Consider the following 19,612-nt stretch of genomic DNA (forward strand, 5'->3'; position numbering starts at 1 on the left):
TCCTGAATCTCATGCACTTTATATCTCTGCCCGGAATCATGCCAAGTCTGTTCTTCAACTTGCCAAACACTCTTTCATAAATAGGAAATGTCAAAATCTTTCAAACTCAAACTCTCCTCGTGACTTCTGGCATCTAGCCAAAACATCTCAAATAACTTCACTTCTTCATCTTTCCTCCTTTATTTCATCCTGATGGCACCACTGCCATCTCTTCTGTCTCTAAAGCTGAACTCTTTTCTCAAACCTTTGCTCACAACTCCACCTTGGACGATTCTGGGCTTGTCCTCCCTCTCCTCCTCCCTCTGACTATTTCATGTCTACAATCAAAATTCTTCGTAATGATGTTTTCCATGCCCTTGCTGGCCTAAACCCTCGGAAGGCTTATGGACCTGATGGGGTCCCTCCTATTGTTCTCAAAACTGTGCTTCTGTGCTTGCACCTTGCCTGGCCAAACTCTTCCAACTTTGTCTATCGACTTCTACCTTTCCTTCCTGCTGGAAGTTCGCCTACATTCAGCCTGTTCCTAAAAAGGGTGACCGTTCTAACCCCTCAAACTACCGTCCTATAGCTTTAATCTCTTGCTTGTCTAAAGTTTTTGAATCTATCCTGAATAGGAAGATTCTCAAACATCTGTCACTTCACAATCTTCTGTCTGATCGCCAGTATGGCTTCCGTCAAGGTCGCTCTACTGGTGATCTTCTGGCTTTCCTTACTGAGTCTTGGTCATCCTCTTTAGAGATTTCGGTGAAACTTTTGCTGTTGCGTTAGACATATCAAAAGCTTTTGATAGAGTCTGGCATAAAGCTTTGATTTCAAAACTGCCCTCCTACGGCTTCTATCCTTCTCTCTGCAACTTTATCTCAAGTTTCCTTTCCGACCGCTCTATTGCTGCTGTGGTAGACGGCTACTGTTCTTCTCCTAAACCTATTAATAGTGGTGTTCCTCAGGGTTCTGTCCTGTCACCCACTCTCTTTCTATTATTCATTAATGACCTTCTTAACCAAACTTCTTGCCCTATCCACTCCTACGCTGATGATACCACCCTACATCTTTCCACGTTCTTTCAGAGACGTCCAACCCTTCAGGAAATCAACAGATCACGCGGGACGCCACGGAACGCCTGACTTCCGATCTTTCTAAGATTTCCGATTGGGGCAGAGAAAATCTAGTAGTTTTCAATGCCTCAAAACTCAATTCCTCCATCTATCAACTCGACACAACCTTCCAGACAACTATCCCTCTTCTTCAATGACACTCAACTGTCTCCTCTTCCACAATGAATATCCTCGGTCTGTCCTTTGCTCATAATCTTAACTGGAAACTTCACATCTCATCTCTTGCTAAAACAGCTTCTATGAAGTTAGGTGTTCTGAGGCGTCTCCGCCAGTTTTTCTCGCCCTCCAACTGCTTACTCTGTATAAGGGCCTTATCCGTCCCTGTATGGAGTACTCTTCGCATGTTTGGGGGTTCCAGTCACACAGCTTTGCTTGATAGGGTGGAATCGAAAGCTCTTCGTCTCATCAACTCCCTCCTCTGACTAACTGTCTTCAGTCTCTTTCTCACCGCCGAAATGTTGCATCCCTTTCTATATTTTATCGCTATTTTCATGGTAACTGTTCTACTGATCTTGCTAACTGCATGCCTCCCTCCTCCTGCGGCCACGCTGCACAAGGCTTTCTTCTTCCTCTCATCCCTATTCTGTCCAACTCTAATGCAAGAGTTAACCAGTACGCTCAATCATTCATCCCTTTCACTGGTAAACTCTGGAACTCCCTCCTGCATCTGTATTTCCGAATTCCTACAACTTGTCTTCTTTAAGAGGGAGGTATCGAGGCATTTGCTCCCCTAATTCTGGCTGACGGTTTTGGCACTTTTGAACTCTTTGGAGAGCCAGCGCTCAAGTGGGCTTTTTTAACTTTCTTTTTTTTTTGCCCTTGGCTGGCCCTCTTCCCTACGTAAAAAAAAAAAAAAAAAATATATATATATATATATATATATATATATATATATATATATATATATATATATATATATATATATATATATATATATATATATATATATATATATATATATATATATATATATATATATATATATATATATATATATATATATATATATATATATATATCACTTGAGAGAGAAACACATATAAGGTTGAAATTGTATGAGAAAAATATATATATATAATTTTTTTTGCGTAAACACAGGCATTAAATGAAACATTTTATATATATATATTATATATATATATATTATATACACAACAGTCAATGAGACCTTAAAACTGGCTTCCTGATGGGAAGGGTATTTATTTATAAAAGAATAAATTACACCATGTTTTAATTTGTTATGCTGACACAACAGCGGAGAGAACTGGCTTCCTGATGATATTTATTATCAAAGAATAAATTACACTTGGTAATTGTCCCGTGAAGATTTTTTTTTGATCCTCAAAAAATTTCATTGTCGCGTGTGTGTGTGTGTGTGTGTGTGTGTGTGTGTGATGGGGAGGAGGTGGAATTCGTAAACGTCGGACATTTATGTTTGTCGGACCAAGCCTTCCCGCTATAGTTTCGAGTTAGCGAGGGTCAACAGTGTGTGTGTGTGTGTGTGTAAATATATATATATATATATATATATATATATATATATATATATATATATATATATATATATATAGAGAGAGAGAGAGAGAGAGAGAGAGAGACACACACACACACACACACACACACACACACACACACACACACACACACACACACACACACACACACACACAGTGGAACCTCTAACAGCGTAGAGTTTGGTTCGGTAATCATGTTGACTTTATGCCTACCGTTATCCTGAGAAAGACCCGTAGGCTGGAAAACGCCTCTGTCACATTCCTCACGGTATCCCGACAGAACTTTCTTCTCGTTACGAAGGGTAAACCTTCTGCAATCTGTACGAGCACTGGTACTCCAGGCAAGGGTGTGTAAAGCAGGATCTTCATAGAGGCATCCTGTGGGACCCATCATATCATTAATTGGTTCTCCATCGTAGTTTCCACAGATTCCCTTCACTGCTCCATAATAAACGTCAGATACCTGTGGGTGAAGTAAACTTTAAAAAATGAAGAAAGTGTAATTAAAACTCTAATATAACGAGCCTTAATAGAGATAATATCAGATAATTGATTTCTAGTCTGACAAATGTGACGCATTTAATGAACTCTACATATACATCATTACAAGCAAAGCAATTTCGCCATATGCAGTCTTGGTAAATTTTCCTATTACTTAAAACAGAAAAAAAAGGCCCACTGGAATTGTAGTTTCCATAAAAGAATGAAAAGAATTAAAAAAAATTCAGGGACAAACGTCTCAACACCTCTCTCTTAAAAGAAGTTAAGTCGTAGGAAGATGGAAATACAGAGACAGGCAGGTAGTTAAGAACATAAGAAAAGAAAGAAGCTGCAAGAGGCTGCCAGGCCTATACGAGGTAGTCCCTGTGAGGGTGACTGTTGAGTCTAAGCCAGATGGTGGAAATCTTGGAAGACTCAAGAGCGTGGGTACGAGAGCAAGTTAAGTCATTGCGCACATAACTCACCATCCAGCTTTGGAGCGAAAATGAGAATAGAGATAGTAGGAGGGAACAGAGAAGGGGGCTACTGTCAGTTGCCTCAGACAGCTGTATTTCGGTGAATAAGAGAGAGAGCAAGTTAAGTCATTGCGCACATAACTCACCATCCAGCTTTGGAGCGAAAATGAGAATAGAGATAGTAGGAGGGAACAGAGAAGGGGGCTACTGTCAGTTGCCTCAGACAGCTGTATTTCGGTGAATAAGAGAAGATGAGGTTTAGTAGAGGAGAGGTGGTGTTCCACAGATTGAAAATTAGATCCAAGACCACGAATGTTGCAGAAGTTAATGTAGAAAAAGTTGAGGGAATTGTGAAGACGTTTTTGGTCTATAACGAGAATGCAGTCCGACCTGGAGACATTTCTGGTCCCCTTCTCTGAAGGGGACTCCGAAGCTGGACTTGGAGTCGCCATTATTTAAATTTTGAAATTTAAGTGAAGGGTGTGTGTGTGCTAAGTACATGCAGATTTATGAGAGGTAGGAGAGTTGTCTTTAGAGGGCAGTCTGTGACTGCCCCCTCGAGTTGTGAGACACTAAGGGAAACGTTCAGCAAGATCACAACTAACTTTAATGGAGAGTTCACAGCATTCTCTAAACTAGTGCTATTAGATCTCTCTGGGAGTAAGTTATCGTTTCGGTAGGTGTCTACTAGCTCCTACTTACACTATTTCGTGAATAAATAAGGAAAAGAAAAGGATAAATGCAAGTCATTTGTGGAAGGGAGGAAACCCGCTACTGTGCATCACAATCACAATATAGCTGTCGTGAATTGTTCTCACGTATATGAACTTGTCAGATCCACTATGCCTGCGTCTTTCTGTTTTGTGGTATTTCCCATAAAAAAATATGGTGGCAGTGAACTTCTCTGTGGTATAGCTATGAAACATAGAGGTAACTGACATATTAAATAAGCCAGACTAATGTGTTTGAGACTGATTTTGGAGTAAAGTTTATTTGTATTTCTAACAAAGCACAATTAATAGATATTTTGAAAATTTGCTAGAGTATCATGGTCTTTATCTTTTTTCATATAACATTCGCTACCACCACTAATGATATTCTAAAACTATACTGCTATTCATTGTAATTCACAAGAACATCTAATTTAAACAATAAATTAACTATCTATACAAATCACATGGATTTCTAATTGATTATCCTTATTTTGGTTCTGGCATTACAGAATGTAATAATTGTACTCTTTCCTGCAGTACTTATACTTGTACACTATTTAGATACACTGTTTGTAGTTTCATGGTTCCTGTCTTAAGTAGTATAGATTAGTTTTCCTTTATACTCATGAATATTTTATTACATATCGATGTATATAACTTACACGATATTGTTTGAGGTAAACTGCCATTTATTATCCTAACCCTCCCCTGATCTGGAAACTCACCATCACATCGACTGTGTCTCCCACACGAATTAAGACCATTCCGATCTTAATCATCATTCTATTCTGCAAACGATGCACGATGAATTTTTCATTTTGACCAATCAAGGGTTCATCATTTACCTGTAGAAAACTAGAAATTAGATGACAGCTATAGGTTCAAGGTACACACACACACACACACACACACACACACACACACACACACACACACACACACGTCTCGTGAACATGTGTGCATATATTTCATATATTATCAAAGAGTATGTTTTGCTTTCCACATTGAATTTTGTTGCTTATATAATTCCTAGTAGTAAAATATACTTACGAAGATATCTGACCGTGTCATATCGATAACCACTGCGTATGAAGGTGCAGTTAGGCGCACTTCCCATTGGTCGGTGAAGCGAACCTGGACAGCCATTTGAAGATCATTGTAAACCTCTTGCATTAGCAACGGCGTTTTTGAATCAGAGAATATTGTGGCTGTTACCCAGCAAGATGGTCCTTGGAATGCATACGTAAGCCCATCATAAGTCTGCACCTGTAAGAAGTTAATAATAAAGTCAGATAACAAATAGATGTGTGTGTGTGTGTGTGTTTGTTTGTGTGTGTATTCACGGTCGCCTACTGGTTACCCAGCCAGTCTTCCGCATTACGTGGCAAGCTCAGAGCTCACAGACCGATCTTCAGGAAAGACTGAGACCACATCACACTTTACATACCGGGAGAGCGAGGCCACAGCTCCATACCTACTTGTGCTAAGCGAACAGGGGCTACACATAAAAGGTTCTCCCATATGTATTTCCGCACGACTTGAACCTGGGCCTTCCCGGTTGTGAGCCGAGTGTGCTAACTATTACACTACGCGATGTGTGTGTTCACTGTTTGATCTGCTGCAGTCTCTAACGAAACAGCCAGACGTTACCCTACGGAGCGAGCTCAGAGCTCATTATTTCCGATCTTTGGATAGGCCTGAGACCAGGCACACACCACACACCGGGACAACAAAGTCACAACTCCTCGGTTTACATCCCGTACCTACTCACTGCTAGGTGAACAGGGGCTACACGTGAAAGGAGACACACCCAAATATCTCCACCCGGCCGGGGAATCGAACCCCGGTCCTCTGGCTTGTGAAGCCAGCGCTCTAACCACTGAGCTACCGGGCGTGTGTGTGTGTGTGTGTGTTTACTTATTTTACTTAGTTGTAAATTAAAGGGTTCGAGCAGAGCTCATAGTGACCTGCCTATATATCTGATTTTATTCCAACTTTCCCTTAAATTTATGCACACTTTCTGCTGTTACAATCTCATCATTCAAGCTTTTACAGATGTTCAGTGTCTAATGTGAAAACTACACTCTTTAATGTTTTTCAGACATTGACTTTTCCTGATCTTGGAGTGTCCTCTTGTCCGTCTACCTCCATCTTCAATCAGTGATACAAGATCCTGCCCATCTATCTTTTCCATATTGTTCACTATCTTGTACTTCATTATTAATCTCCCCTTTCCTGTCTATCCTTCAAAGTTGGTAGTTCCATTTTCTTTAGTCTATCTTCACAGGGAAAGTTCTTTATTTCTGGCAACAACTTTGTGACTGTCCTTTTGCTTCTTTCAAGTTTCTTAACGCCCCTTTGAATGTATGGTGACCATACCACTGTTCCATATTCAAGTCTAGGTATTATCCCTACCCTTTCGCTGAGATTTCCATTCTTGGAGATTTCAATGTTCACCACCAGCTTTGGCTTTCCTCTCCCTTCACTGACCACCCTGGTGAACTAGCCTTCAACTTTGCTATCCTCCATGACCTAGAGCAACTGGTGCAGCACCCTACTCGTATTCCTGACCGTCTTGGAGACACGCCCAACATTCTTGATCTCTTCCTCACCTCTAACCCTTCTGCTTATGCTGTCACCCTTTCATCTCCGTTGGGCTCCTCCGATCACAATCTCATTTCTGTATCTTGTCCTATTTTTCCAATCCTCCGCAGGATCCCCAAAGCGAAGGTGCCTCTGGCGTTTTGCCTCTGCCAGTTGGGGGACCTGAGGAGGTATTATGCTGATTTTCCTGGAATGATTATTGCTTCCGTGTCAGAGACCCATCTCTTTGTGCTGAACGCATAACAGAGGTGTTAGTATCTGGCATGGAGGCGTACATTCCTCATTCTTTTCTCAACCTAAACCTTCTAAACCTTGGTTTAACTCAGCCTGTTCTCGTGCTATACATGATAGAGGTTGCCCACAAAAGGTACTTGAGCCTTCCATCTCCTGAATCTCATGCACTTTATATCTCTGCCCGGAATCATGCCAAGTCTGTTCTTCAACTTGCCAAACACTCTTTCATAAATAGGAAATGTCAAAATCTTTCAAACTCAAACTCTCCTCGTGACTTCTGGCATCTAGCCAAAAACATCTCAAATAACTTCACTTCTTCATCTTTCCTCCTTTATTTCATCCTGATGGCACCACTGCCATCTCTTCTGTCTCTAAAGCTGAACTCTTTTCTCAAACCTTTGCTCACAACTCCACCTTGGACGATTCTGGGCTTGTCCCTCCTCTCCTCCTCCCTCTGACTATTTCATGTCTACAATCAAAATTCTTCGTAATGATGTTTTCCATGCCCTTGCTGGCCTAAACCCTCGGAAGGCTTATGGACCTGATGGGGTCCCTCCTATTGTTCTCAAAACTGTGCTTCTGTGCTTGCACCTTGCCTGGCCAAACTCTTCCAACTTTGTCTATCGACTTCTACCTTTCCTTCCTGCTGGAAGTTCGCCTACATTCAGCCTGTTCCTAAAAAGGGTGACCGTTCTAACCCCTCAAACTACCGTCCTATAGCTTTAATCTCTTGCTTGTCTAAAGTTTTTGAATCTATCCTGAATAGGAAGATTCTCAAACATCTGTCACTTCACAATCTTCTGTCTGATCGCCAGTATGGCTTCCGTCAAGGTCGCTCTACTGGTGATCTTCTGGCTTTCCTTACTGAGTCTTGGTCATCCTCTTTTAGAGATTTCGGTGAAACTTTTGCTGTTGCGTTAGACATATCAAAAGCTTTTGATAGAGTCTGGCATAAAGCTTTGATTTCAAAACTGCCCTCTTACGGCTTCTATCCTTCTCTCTGCAACTTTATCTCAAGTTTCCTTTCCGACCGCTCTATTGCTGCTGTGGTAGACGGCTACTGTTCTTCTCCTAAACCTATTAATAGTGGTGTTCCTCAGGGTTCTGTCCTGTCACCCACTCTCTTTCTATTATTCATTAATGACCTTCTTAACCAAACTTCTTGCCCTATCCACTCCTACGCTGATGATACCACCCTACATCTTTCCACGTTCTTTCAGAGACGTCCAACCCTTCAGGAAATCAACAGATCACGCGGGACGCCACGGAACGCCTGACTTCCGATCTTTCTAAAATTTCCGATTGGGGCAGAGAAAATCTAGTAGTTTTCAATGCCTCAAAACTCAATTCCTCCATCTATCAACTCGACACAACCTTCCAGACAACTATCCCTCTTCTTCAATGACACTCAACTGTCTTCCTCTTCCACAATGAATATCCTCGGTCTGTCCTTTGCTCATAATCTTAACTGGAAACTTCACATCTCATCTCTTGCTAAAACAGCTTCTATGAAGTTAGGTGTTCTGAGGCGTCTCCGCCAGTTTTTCTCGCCCTCCAACTGCTTACTCTGTATAAGGGCCTTATCCGTCCCTGTATGGAGTACTCTTCGCATGTTTGGGGGTTCCAGTCACACAGCTTTGCTTGATAGGGTGGAATCGAAAGCTCTTCGTCTCATCAACTCCCTCCTCTGACTAACTGTCTTCAGTCTCTTTCTCACCGCCGAAATGTTGCATCCCTTTCTATATTTTATCGCTATTTTCATGGTAACTGTTCTACTGATCTTGCTAACTGCATGCCTCCCCTCCTCCTGCGGCCACGCTGCACAAGGCTTTCTTCTTCCTCTCATCCCTATTCTGTCCAACTCTCTAATGCAAGAGTTAACCAGTACGCTCAATCATTCATCCCTTTCACTGGTAAACTCTGGAACTTCCTCCCTGCATCTGTATTTCCAAATTCCTACAACTTGTCTTCTTTTAAGAGGGAGGTATCGAGGCATTTGCTCCCCTAATTCTGGCTGACGGTTTTGGCACTTTTTGTACTCTTTGGAGAGCCAGCGCTCAAGTGGGCTTTTTTCTAACTTTCTTTTTTTTGCCCTTGGCTGGCCCTCTTCCCTACGTAAAAAAAAAAAAAAAAAAAAAATCATTGTGATTAAGATTTTTTCATCATACTTTTTTTTTTTTAATGCAGGAAAGGAAACTGGCCAAGGGCCAAAAAAAAATAAATAAATAAGAAGCCCACTGGGTTGCCAGTTCCCTTAAAGATCATAAGAGTTATTCAGAAATGAGGGACAAATGTTTTAAAAACTTCCATCTTAAAAAAAGTCTAGTCGCAGGAAGATGGAAATGCAGAAGCAGGCAGGGACTTCCCAAGTTTACCAGAGAGAGTTATGAATAATTGAGAATACTTGTTAAATCTTGCAATAGAGAAATAGATATAATATGGGTGAGAGGAAGAAGAAAACCTTGTGCAGCGAGGCCGTAAAAGGAGGGGAAGCATGTAGTTAGCAAGATCAGTAGAGCAGTTAGCATGAAATTAGCGATAAAAGACAGAAAGAGATGCAACATTTCGGCGGTGAGAAAGAGGCTGAAGACAGTCAGAGGAGGAGAATTGCTGAGACGAAAGGATTTTGATTCCACCGTATCTAATAAAAATGTGTAATTGTAACCCCCCAAACATGCGAAGAGTACTCCATACAAGGACAAACAAGGCCCTTATATAGAGTTAGCAATTAGAGAGGCTAGAAAAACTGGCGGAAACGCCGCAGAACGCCTAACTTCATAGAAGCTGTTTTAGCAAGAGATGAGATATGAAGTTTCCAGTTCAGATTATGAGTAAAGGACAGATTGAGGACATTCAGTGTGGAAAAGGGCGACAGTTACGTGTCACTGGAGAAGAGGGGATATTTGTCTGGAAGGTTGTGTCGAGTTGATAGATGGAGGAATTGAGTTTCTGAGGCATTGACCACTACTAAGTTTTCTCTGCCCCAATCAGAAATCTTAGAAAGAGCAGAAGTCAGGCGTTCTGTGGCGTTCCTGCGTGATCTGTTGACTTCCTGAAGTCAACAGATCACGTCGTCTCTGAAAGGACGTGGTATCATCAGCGTAGGAGTGGATAGACCAAGAAGTTTGGTTAAGATCATTAAAGAATAATAGAGAGTGAGTGACAGGAAAAACACCACTGTTAATAGTTTTAGAAAACAGTGGCCGTCTACCACAGCAGCAATAGAACGGTCGGAAAGGAAACTTGCAGAGAGTTGCGGAGAGAAGGATTGAAACCATAGGAGGGCAGTTTTTAGATCAAAGCTTTATGCCAAACTCTATCAAAAACTTTTGATATGTCTAATGTGACAGCAAAAGTTTCACCGAAATCTCTAAAAGAGGGTAACAAGGAATCAGTAAGGAACGCCAGAAGATCACCAGTAGAGCAACCTTGACGGAAGTCATATTGGCAATCAGATACAAGATTGTGAAGTAACAGACGTTTAAGAATCTTCCTATTGAAGATAGATTAAGGGTATAGGACTGATTAGGATAGGATTAGAACGGTCACCCTTTTTAGGAACAGGCTGTATGTAGGCAAACTTCCAGCAAGAAGGAAAGGTAGAAGTCGATAGACATTTTTGAAAGAGTTTGGCCAGGCAAAGTGCAAGCATGTAGGCACAGTTTTTGAGAACAATAGGAGGCACCCCATCAGGTCCATAAGTCTTCCGAGGGTTTAGGCCAGCGAGGGCATGGAAAACATCATGACAAAGAACTCTAATTGTAGGCATCAAATGCTCAGAGGGAGAAGGAGAGGGAGAAACAAGCCCAGAATCATCCAAGGTTGTTAGCAAAGGTTTGAGAGAAGAGTTCAGCTTTAGAAACAGATGACATGGCAGTGGTGCCATCAGGATGAAATAAAGGAGGGAAAAATGAAGAAGTTATTGGAGATATTTTTGGTCAGATTCCAGAAGTCACGATGGGAGTTAGAGTTTGAAAGATTCTGACATTTTCTATTTATGAAAGAGTGTTTGGCAATTTGAAGAACAGACTTGGTATGAATCCGGGCAGAAATTTAAAGTGCATGAGATTCAGGAAATGTAAGGCTCAAGCACCTTTTGTGGGCAACTTCTTTATCATATTTAGCACGAAAACACGGTTCAGAAGGTTTAGAACAAGATTGAAAAGATTTAGGTTGAGATAAAGAATGAGGAATGTAATCCTCCATGCCAGACACTATCATCTATGTTATGCGTTCAGCACACAGAGATGGGTGTCTAACACGGAAACAGTATTCATTCCACGAAAAATCAGCATAATACCTCCTCAGGTCCTCCCAACTGGGAGAGGCATAACGCCAGAGGCACCTCCGTTTTTGGGGATCCTGAGGAAGAATTTGAGAAACAAGACAAAATAGAGAAATGAGATGGTGATCGGTGGAGCTCAACGGAGAAGATAGGGTAACAGCATGAGCTGAAGGATTGGAGGTAAGGAAGAGATCAAGAATTTTGGGCGTATCTCCAAGATGGTTAGAAATAAGAGTAGTTGCTCTTGGTCATGGAGGATAGCGAAGTTGATGGCTAGTTCATTAGGATGATCCGTGAAGGGAGAGGAAAGCCAAAGCTGATGCTGAACATTGAAATCTCCAAGGATGGAGATCTCCGCGAAAGGGTAGAGAGACAGAATGTGCTCCACTTTGAAAGCTAGTTAAAGAATTTACTATAGTCAGAGGAGTTAGACAGCACAGATAAATTTAGTTAGAGTGACTATTGAGTCTAAGCCAGATGGTGGAAAACTCGGAAGATTCAAGAGCGTGGGTAAGAGAGCAAATTAGTTTGTAGTGCACATAGACGCAACGTCCTGCTTTGGAGCGAAAATGAGGATAGGGAATGTAGAGGGGAACAGAGAAGGGGCTACTGTCAGTTGCCTCAGACAGCTGTGTTTCGGAAAGGAAAAGAAGATGAGGTTTAATAGAGGAGAGATGGTGTTCTACAGATTGAAAATTAGATCTAAGACTGCGAATGTTGCAAAAATTAATGAAGAAAAACTCGGGGGAGGTGTCAAGACATTTTGAGTCGCTACTGAGAGAGCAGTCAGACCCAGAAGGTCTGAGGCTGGATTTGGAGTCGCCATTTTTAATATTTAATTTTAAGTGAGGGGTGTGTGTAATAAGTGCATGTGGTTTTGTGTAAAGAAGGAGAGTTGTCTTTAGAGGGAAAGCTGTGACTGCCCCTTTGAGTTGTCAGACACTAAGAGAAACGTTCAGCGAGATCACAATTAGCTTTAATGGAAAGTTCACGGCACCCCCTGAACTAAGGCTATTAGGCCTCGCTGAGAATAAATGATCGTTTCGGCAGGTGTCTACTACCTCCTTGCCGTTTATATATCTGTAAATCAATTTTGGTTGGTCCTTACATTTATCCACTATATAATTCTCGCAGTCTTTCTGTTTCATTCTCCGAATCTTGACTTACTCATTTCTTTTCCAGGCGTAGTCTAACCAATGATTTGGCCTTCTATTTCTTCTCCATCTATTCCAGGCTTTTTCTCTTTCCATCCTTGCTAACTCACATCTTCTGTCAAACAACTTCTTGTGTCTAGGCTTGTCTATTTTCTTAAATGGCACATGTTTCATTATTCCTTCATTGTACTTCTCCATTAAAATATTCCACTTGTCTTCAGTTTTCTCCAATACATAAAATTCAGTCCAGTCTGTTTGTTCAAAGTATTTCCTTAATTTTGCAAATTTAGTTTTGTTGTAAAATATATACCTTCTATTTTTATAGTCTTCGTTCCTAATTTCTTCTAGTCCTTCTTTCGGCCTTAATTCAAGCATTACATGATCACTTTTACCGAGTGGACTCCTATTTGTTTTGTAGTAAATACTAGGTCCAATCGTGATGGTTCTTTATTTGCTCTATATCTTCTGCTGTCCTTCACCCATTGAGTTAGGATATTGTCTACTGCTATATTCTGTTCCATCTATGAAGTCCGTTCAGGGTGGGGCAGGTCACGTCGTTTAGGTCCGAAGCTAATGTGGAGGATCTATGCGCAGTTCAGCATGAATCATGACCTCTAGCCATCCTGCCAAATCAGTCTTCTTACATCTCTCTCTCTCTCTCTCTCTCTCTCTCTCTCTCTCTCTCTCTCTCTCTCTCTCTCTCTCTCTCTTATTTCCCATCCATGTGCTATTTGAAAGTGCTATTTTATGTATTAAAGGAAGCCACAACACAGTGATGTTTAGGATTATAACAACCATTTATATAAATGTTATGACATGTGGCAGAGGTTTTTTCCAATCTTGCCACAATGTGGTGGCGGTGGTCAGCGAGTACCTTTGGGTCCCTCACCTGTTCACGCCTCACTTTCTCTCTGGCTGCCAAGCAAGATTTCCGGAAACTACAACTCCAACTTTTTACCTTATATAGATGGTGTGGAAAAAAATCGAAAATAAATAATAAACAAATAGTAAATACATAAAATATAAATTATATATATAGTATATATATGAGAGAGAGAGAGAGAGAGAGAGAGAGAGAGAGAGAGAGAGAGAGAGAGAGAGGAAACTTGCGGATAGGTAGATAGAGACAATTTTAATCTAATAATTGGTGGTCGAAATGGCAGCGCCGCTCTCCTGGGAATTCTTGAATCAACCACACCTAGAACGGATTTCGTAGATGGAACAGATTATAGATTCAATAATATTTTTCCCCAAGATTACTCTCTTCTTTCAGTTGTCAGGTCTTCCCAAACTATTTCTTTGCAGTTAATGTCACCGATCACTGCTATTTACACTCTTTTCAACTATAGTCTCTGTAAATATTTTCTGGTATCATTAAGCATGTTCCCGTATTCATCTGTTTCCTATGAGTTTGTTCTAGGTAGGACATAAACAATGGTAAAGTTCCTTTTTCTTTTTCCTTGAATTCTTACTCGTGTTTGCAGTACTTCAGCACTCCCTTCTCCATAAATTATTTAATTTACCTGCAGCTCTTTCTTTACAAGTAAAATCACTTCTTAATTTTTTTGTCTCTATTCTTCTTCCATATATTGTAGCTATTTTCCCCAATATCCAATGCTTCAAGTCCTCCATACAATTTTGTCTCATTTAATCCCACGATGTCAGGCTTGTTTTCTCTTAAATAATCATTCAACTCTATTTTTGCCTTTGAAATACCATTTACGTTTATGTATGCGACTTTCAATGCATTTTGTTCTCCCTCCTTGTGTACCACTTACTCAGATTTATCTTTTTAACATTCCAGTATTAGCTCGTCTTCTCTTCTGCTCTGTTTAAGGTTGTTTCCCATAGCTGCCTGAGTTTAGCTCCTTCCTTTTCATTTAGATCACATCTTAACCATAGATTTTTATACTTTCCTTTCCTTCCCAGTCTCCATGAGCCTCCCATGATTTCCTCAATGTCTGTTTGCGATCTTATGCTATTCTTTAACGGATATGTTTTTTCCTTCCTCGTATTTCCCCAGTCCATAGACTTCTTTAATTTCTTCACTTAATCTCTTGCCTTCTTCATCATTCTTGCTTTTTTCATATTCTTCTCTTTCGACTCTAATTGGCATAACTTTATTCTTTAATCCAAAGATGACAGCGCACTTTTTCTTTTCCACAGTATCCCTAACCAAATTTTCCTTTTATTTAATTAGTGGATTAGGCGGTGAGCGTGGGATCGGCAGACGTCCACACGTAGGTTCGAATCCCACCACATATCGCTTTGAAGCTATGCTATTTCTCGAGTGGTTTAAAGATACCTACATGTCACCGTGATACCCTGGTTCTAGGTGGTTACACCAAAGATGCACTTGGGTGGTGATATGGGCCCTAGTATGGGTACCACTATAAATTGAATTGCCTGCGCCACTAAAGGGCGGGAGATGAACAGCGCTTCCCTTATACTCAAGTATGCCAACAGGCGCTATAAGCCATAACATAAAAAAAAAAACTCCTATTCCATTTTCTTGGCCGATTAATTTATAATCCTGATCCATCTAACAATGATTATGCTTTTCCCTGATTTTCTTCACTTGATCTTCATTATTATCTAATTTCTTCAGCACTTCCGTGTTTGCCTTCATGATGTCATTGTCCTTTTCCACAATTTTTTTTTAGCCTATTATTAGTTCTTTCACTATACTCCAGGTATATGACCCTCCTTTTTAATAGACTCTCTCTGGTGTTTCGGTCATCAAACCTGTCCTCCAGTCTGAAGCCTGAAAAATCACCTCACCTTCGTCCATTTTCGATCTCACTTTGTTTCTTGCTCCCTTTTTCATGTTATTGACATTTTAACCTGCCACCTAGACGGGACAGACTAAAACACAGCTTTTACCTTTAGTTAACACTCTAGCCATAAGACATTCTTGGTGGCTTGGAATAATATCAGAATAGAGCACGGTGTGGACGTCTGTCTCATATGATCTTGATCTTGTAAAGTCGCGCGCGCGCGCGCGCACGTGTGTGTGTGTGTGTGTGTGTGTGTGTGTGTGTGTGTGTGTGTGTGTGTGTGTGTGTGATTTCAATCCATACTTACCGAATCACTTGTTATATGGCAGACTTTTTCAAAAGAAACAAAAGTATCATAGGGTGATAAAAAGAGCATGTCAGGCACGAGGAATATTGATGTCAATTCAGGCCGGGTTACTGTAACATTCCATTCTTCCTCATTCCTGCAAGAAAAAATAATTATATCAATAGACAGTAACCTGCTTCTGACACTTTTCGTGTTCATCTTGCCTATATCCTTATATATATATATATATATATATATATATATATATATATATATATATATATATATATATATATATATATATATATATATATATATATATATATATATATATATATATATATATATATATATATATATATATATATATATATATATATATATATATATATATATATATATATATATATATATATATATATATATATATATATATATATATATATATATATATATATATATATATATATATATATATATATATATATATATATATATATATATATATATATATATATATATATATATATATATATATATATATATATATATATATATATATATATATATATATATATATATATATATATATATATATATATATATATATATATATATATATATATATATATATATATATATATATATATATATATATATATATATATATATATATATATATATATATATATATATATATATATATATATATATATATATATATATATATATATATATATATATATATATATATATATATATATATATATATAAGACATGAGAATAGTTGGAGTCTTCCTATAAACATACAACAGTACACTACATACAGTCTAAAACACCTACACTAGTTTAAAGTCAAAATTATCATGATTATAGCTTTATGATTATGACTAAACAAGACAAAATTATTGAAGTGCAGGATTCATGAAACTTGTAACTTTCTCTAAAGATGGTCGAGGCTTGTAGCCTCTTACAGCCATTGACAGTGATCATAAGCCAGGCACTGCTCCACTTCATAACTATCAGCACCCTTGACCAATATCCCTAAGTCACCACCTGTGTTACTTAGCGTTGGGTACACTCACAATTTGATTAATCACTCTTGGTATATATATGGCTTTACGAAGGGAAAGTCATGCCTTAAAAGCTTGTTGAGTTATTTTAGTAAAGTTTATGCGACGGCAAATAATGGTAATAATTATGACATCGTATAATACCTAGATTTAAGAAAAAAAAAATTGATAAGGTACCGCATCAGATGCTCTTCAGAAAGGTTAGGGTGCACGGGACAGGTAACAATATTAGGCTGGAGCGAGTCGTGGTTAGGTGATAGGTGACAGAGAGATGTAATAAACGGCTTTAGTTCCAAATGAGGTCAAATAATTAGCGAGGTGCTACAGGGATCAGATTAGGGCCCATTGTTATTTTTTAGCATATATTAATTATTTGCATAGTGGGATTAGTAGTGATACTAGTAAATTTACGGATGACACAAAGATAGGTAGATTGATTAGCTCAGATTCGGATGCCATCACCTTGCAGGCATATTTAGATATGGCAAATGCAGTTTAACATAAAAAATGCAAAGTACTTAGCGTAGGTAGAGGAAATCCACACAATAGGTACACGATAAACAACAAGGTACTGGTAGGTTCAGAATATGAAAAGATTTAGAAGTTATAGTTAGCTCCGATCTTGATCTAAGGAAACAATGCGTAGAGGTTAGAGATAAGGAAAATAGAGTACTAAGATTAATTTTTAGGAGGAGTGTTAAAAGCAGAAATCCCAAAGTAATATTAAAGATATATTTGGCGCTAGTCAGACCCCATCTAGATTATGCTGTACAGTTCCTGGTTCCCACATCACAGAAAGGATATAGGTTTATTAGAATCAGTAATAAGGAAAATGTCTAAGAGGATACAGGAATGAGGGATATTCCCTATGAAGCTAGACTGATGATACTAAATTTACATTCCTTAGAGAGACATAGGTTAAGAAGGATCCTGATAGAAGTTTTTAAGTGGTATATGAGTTATAACAAATGGGATATGAGCAAAGTTCTTATAGTACAGCAGATAGGTGAAAGTATTGTGGGTTTGGTGAAACAAGCATGAAATTTGGTGTGCAGGTAGACTATGCCTCAATGATGATATTTAGATATAGGGCCATCTCAGATTTGACCTGTGACAAAAATGGCGGCCATTTTCAAAATGGCCACCATCACTCCTTTGAAATTCTTTATATTGTAGGTTAAATCAATTCTAGGTGTGGGGATGTTTTTATTCTTATTATAGCTTATTATAGTCTAATTGTATATCAATGGAAATTCTGTAAAAAAAGTAATTAACTGTTTTCTGTGTAATGTGTCAAGCTGAGCACTGTCCACTGCACTGACACAGACCAGTACACTGAAGAGCCGCCTTCTGGCATTTGCAGCGTCCTTTGCAGGCATTTTTGCAGCCACATCGCAGAAGTTCCCTGCAAGCTTTTGATGCTTCTGGTAGGGTTGTCCAGTTAATGCTCCATCCACCACCAGGTTTCTTTCTCCAACCCCATTGACTTGGTGATGGAAGCTCTAGAGCAGGGGTCATCATATGGGCCTAACAGTGACCAGCCTGGTAGGCAGCTCTCTTGGTGTGCTGGATGAGTGCAGCCTGTGAAGGAGGCAGACCATCAATAGCTCTGCCTTTCTTGGTGAACAGGTGTTTCCTTGCGTGGTTCACACCCTCCTCTGTGCTGGTGCGATCGTACAGCAGCACCACAAATCTCTCCAGTAGATGCATCCGCTTATCAATGGAATGTGTGTGTGGCATGGCACCTAAAGCACAGAATGCTGGTGTGACTTCTCCATAGGTGGTCCAGGTGTCCCATGCAGTTTTCTTGCCTCTACCGCCAATACAGGACACCGTGTCACAATCAGTGAAGGCGTGGAACATCGGCAAGGCCACACATCGGTCAGGACCAAGAGCTTTGGCGATTTCATGAGCAGGGATGAACCTAAAGCTTTTCCCAACTCCAAAGGCAATCCACAGTTCAGAGATGTTGAGGCGATTGACTGATGTTATGGACAGGACTACCACATCTGTATCAACTGTGCATATTGACACTTTACTGTACCCCTGTTGGACGGCATCCTGTAGGTGAAGAATGATTCGAGTGTCAGCCTCCTCGTGTGTGCATGACACTAGAGCTGACACGTCCTGGCGATTGGAGCAAAGAATGCCAGTGCCTTGTGTGGTGATGAGATGTTTTTTGGTGTCAATTTCTGCCACATTAGAAGCCAAGAAGGAGAATAGCTCTGTCTTGTTGTCATCAATGCGGAGAAACTCTTGCCAATTTCCAGGAACTGCACTTGATGGCTCAACTCGTCTCCTAACTCCCTTTCCTCTCTTGCTGCGAGTGTCTGCCTTCAAGCTGTCTGCCATGTACAAATCCCAGACAATGTCAAGTCTGTCTACATGCTGCAGCTGGAATGTAACATACGGCACGAAGACATCAGAGGCATAACTTTGGAATGTCTTTGCAGTCCCTGGTCGCAGCATGTTGTTGATGCCAGCACCATCCATGACCATGACCTGTACTCTGAGGGTGGAGAGATCCTCTTTCACTGGAACAAGGTTTTCTAGGCAGGGCATCAAGTTAGACTTGTTGCCAGTTCTCAAGCCTCCCATCTGAGACAGGGACGGTGGACAGGCCTGGTTTTCGTGTTGAAAGAACTCGTCCAAATCACCATGGCGTATCTGGGAGGCAATGAATAGTCTGGAGAAGAGCGAACAGTCATTCCTCAGAGATGACATCTGAAACTGTTTCCTTGACTTCTCTCTGACTGGTGGTCGACTGAAAAGATAAAAATTGTTCCGCTTGATGGGATCTGTGATAGGCACTGTATGGTTCACAAACCTCTCTTTAACATAGGTCTCATAATGCTCGAGTCCAGCTTTCTCTCTTTGCCGCACTGTGTCTGCCACTGCTGT

General features: G+C 40.0%; 1 protein-coding gene across 1 annotated transcript in view; it reads right to left on the minus strand.

The window, feature by feature from the left end:
• Window positions 1-2,808: 2,808 nt before the first annotated feature.
• Window positions 2,809-19,612, minus strand: part of LOC123508821 (hemolymph clottable protein-like) — a gene marked incomplete in the record, with an annotated part of 154,330 nt that continues 137,526 nt past the window's right edge. The window contains 5 exon segments of the mRNA XM_045262747.1: window positions 2,809-2,993; window positions 2,996-3,092; window positions 5,024-5,143; window positions 5,349-5,564; window positions 15,660-15,795. Of these exon segments, the coding sequence (XP_045118682.1) occupies window positions 2,923-2,993; window positions 2,996-3,092; window positions 5,024-5,143; window positions 5,349-5,564; window positions 15,660-15,795 (640 nt within the window).

The sequence above is a fragment of the Portunus trituberculatus genome, chromosome 25 (genome assembly GCF_017591435.1).
Source record: "Portunus trituberculatus isolate SZX2019 chromosome 25, ASM1759143v1, whole genome shotgun sequence".
NCBI classification, from domain to species: domain Eukaryota; kingdom Metazoa; phylum Arthropoda; class Malacostraca; order Decapoda; family Portunidae; genus Portunus; species Portunus trituberculatus.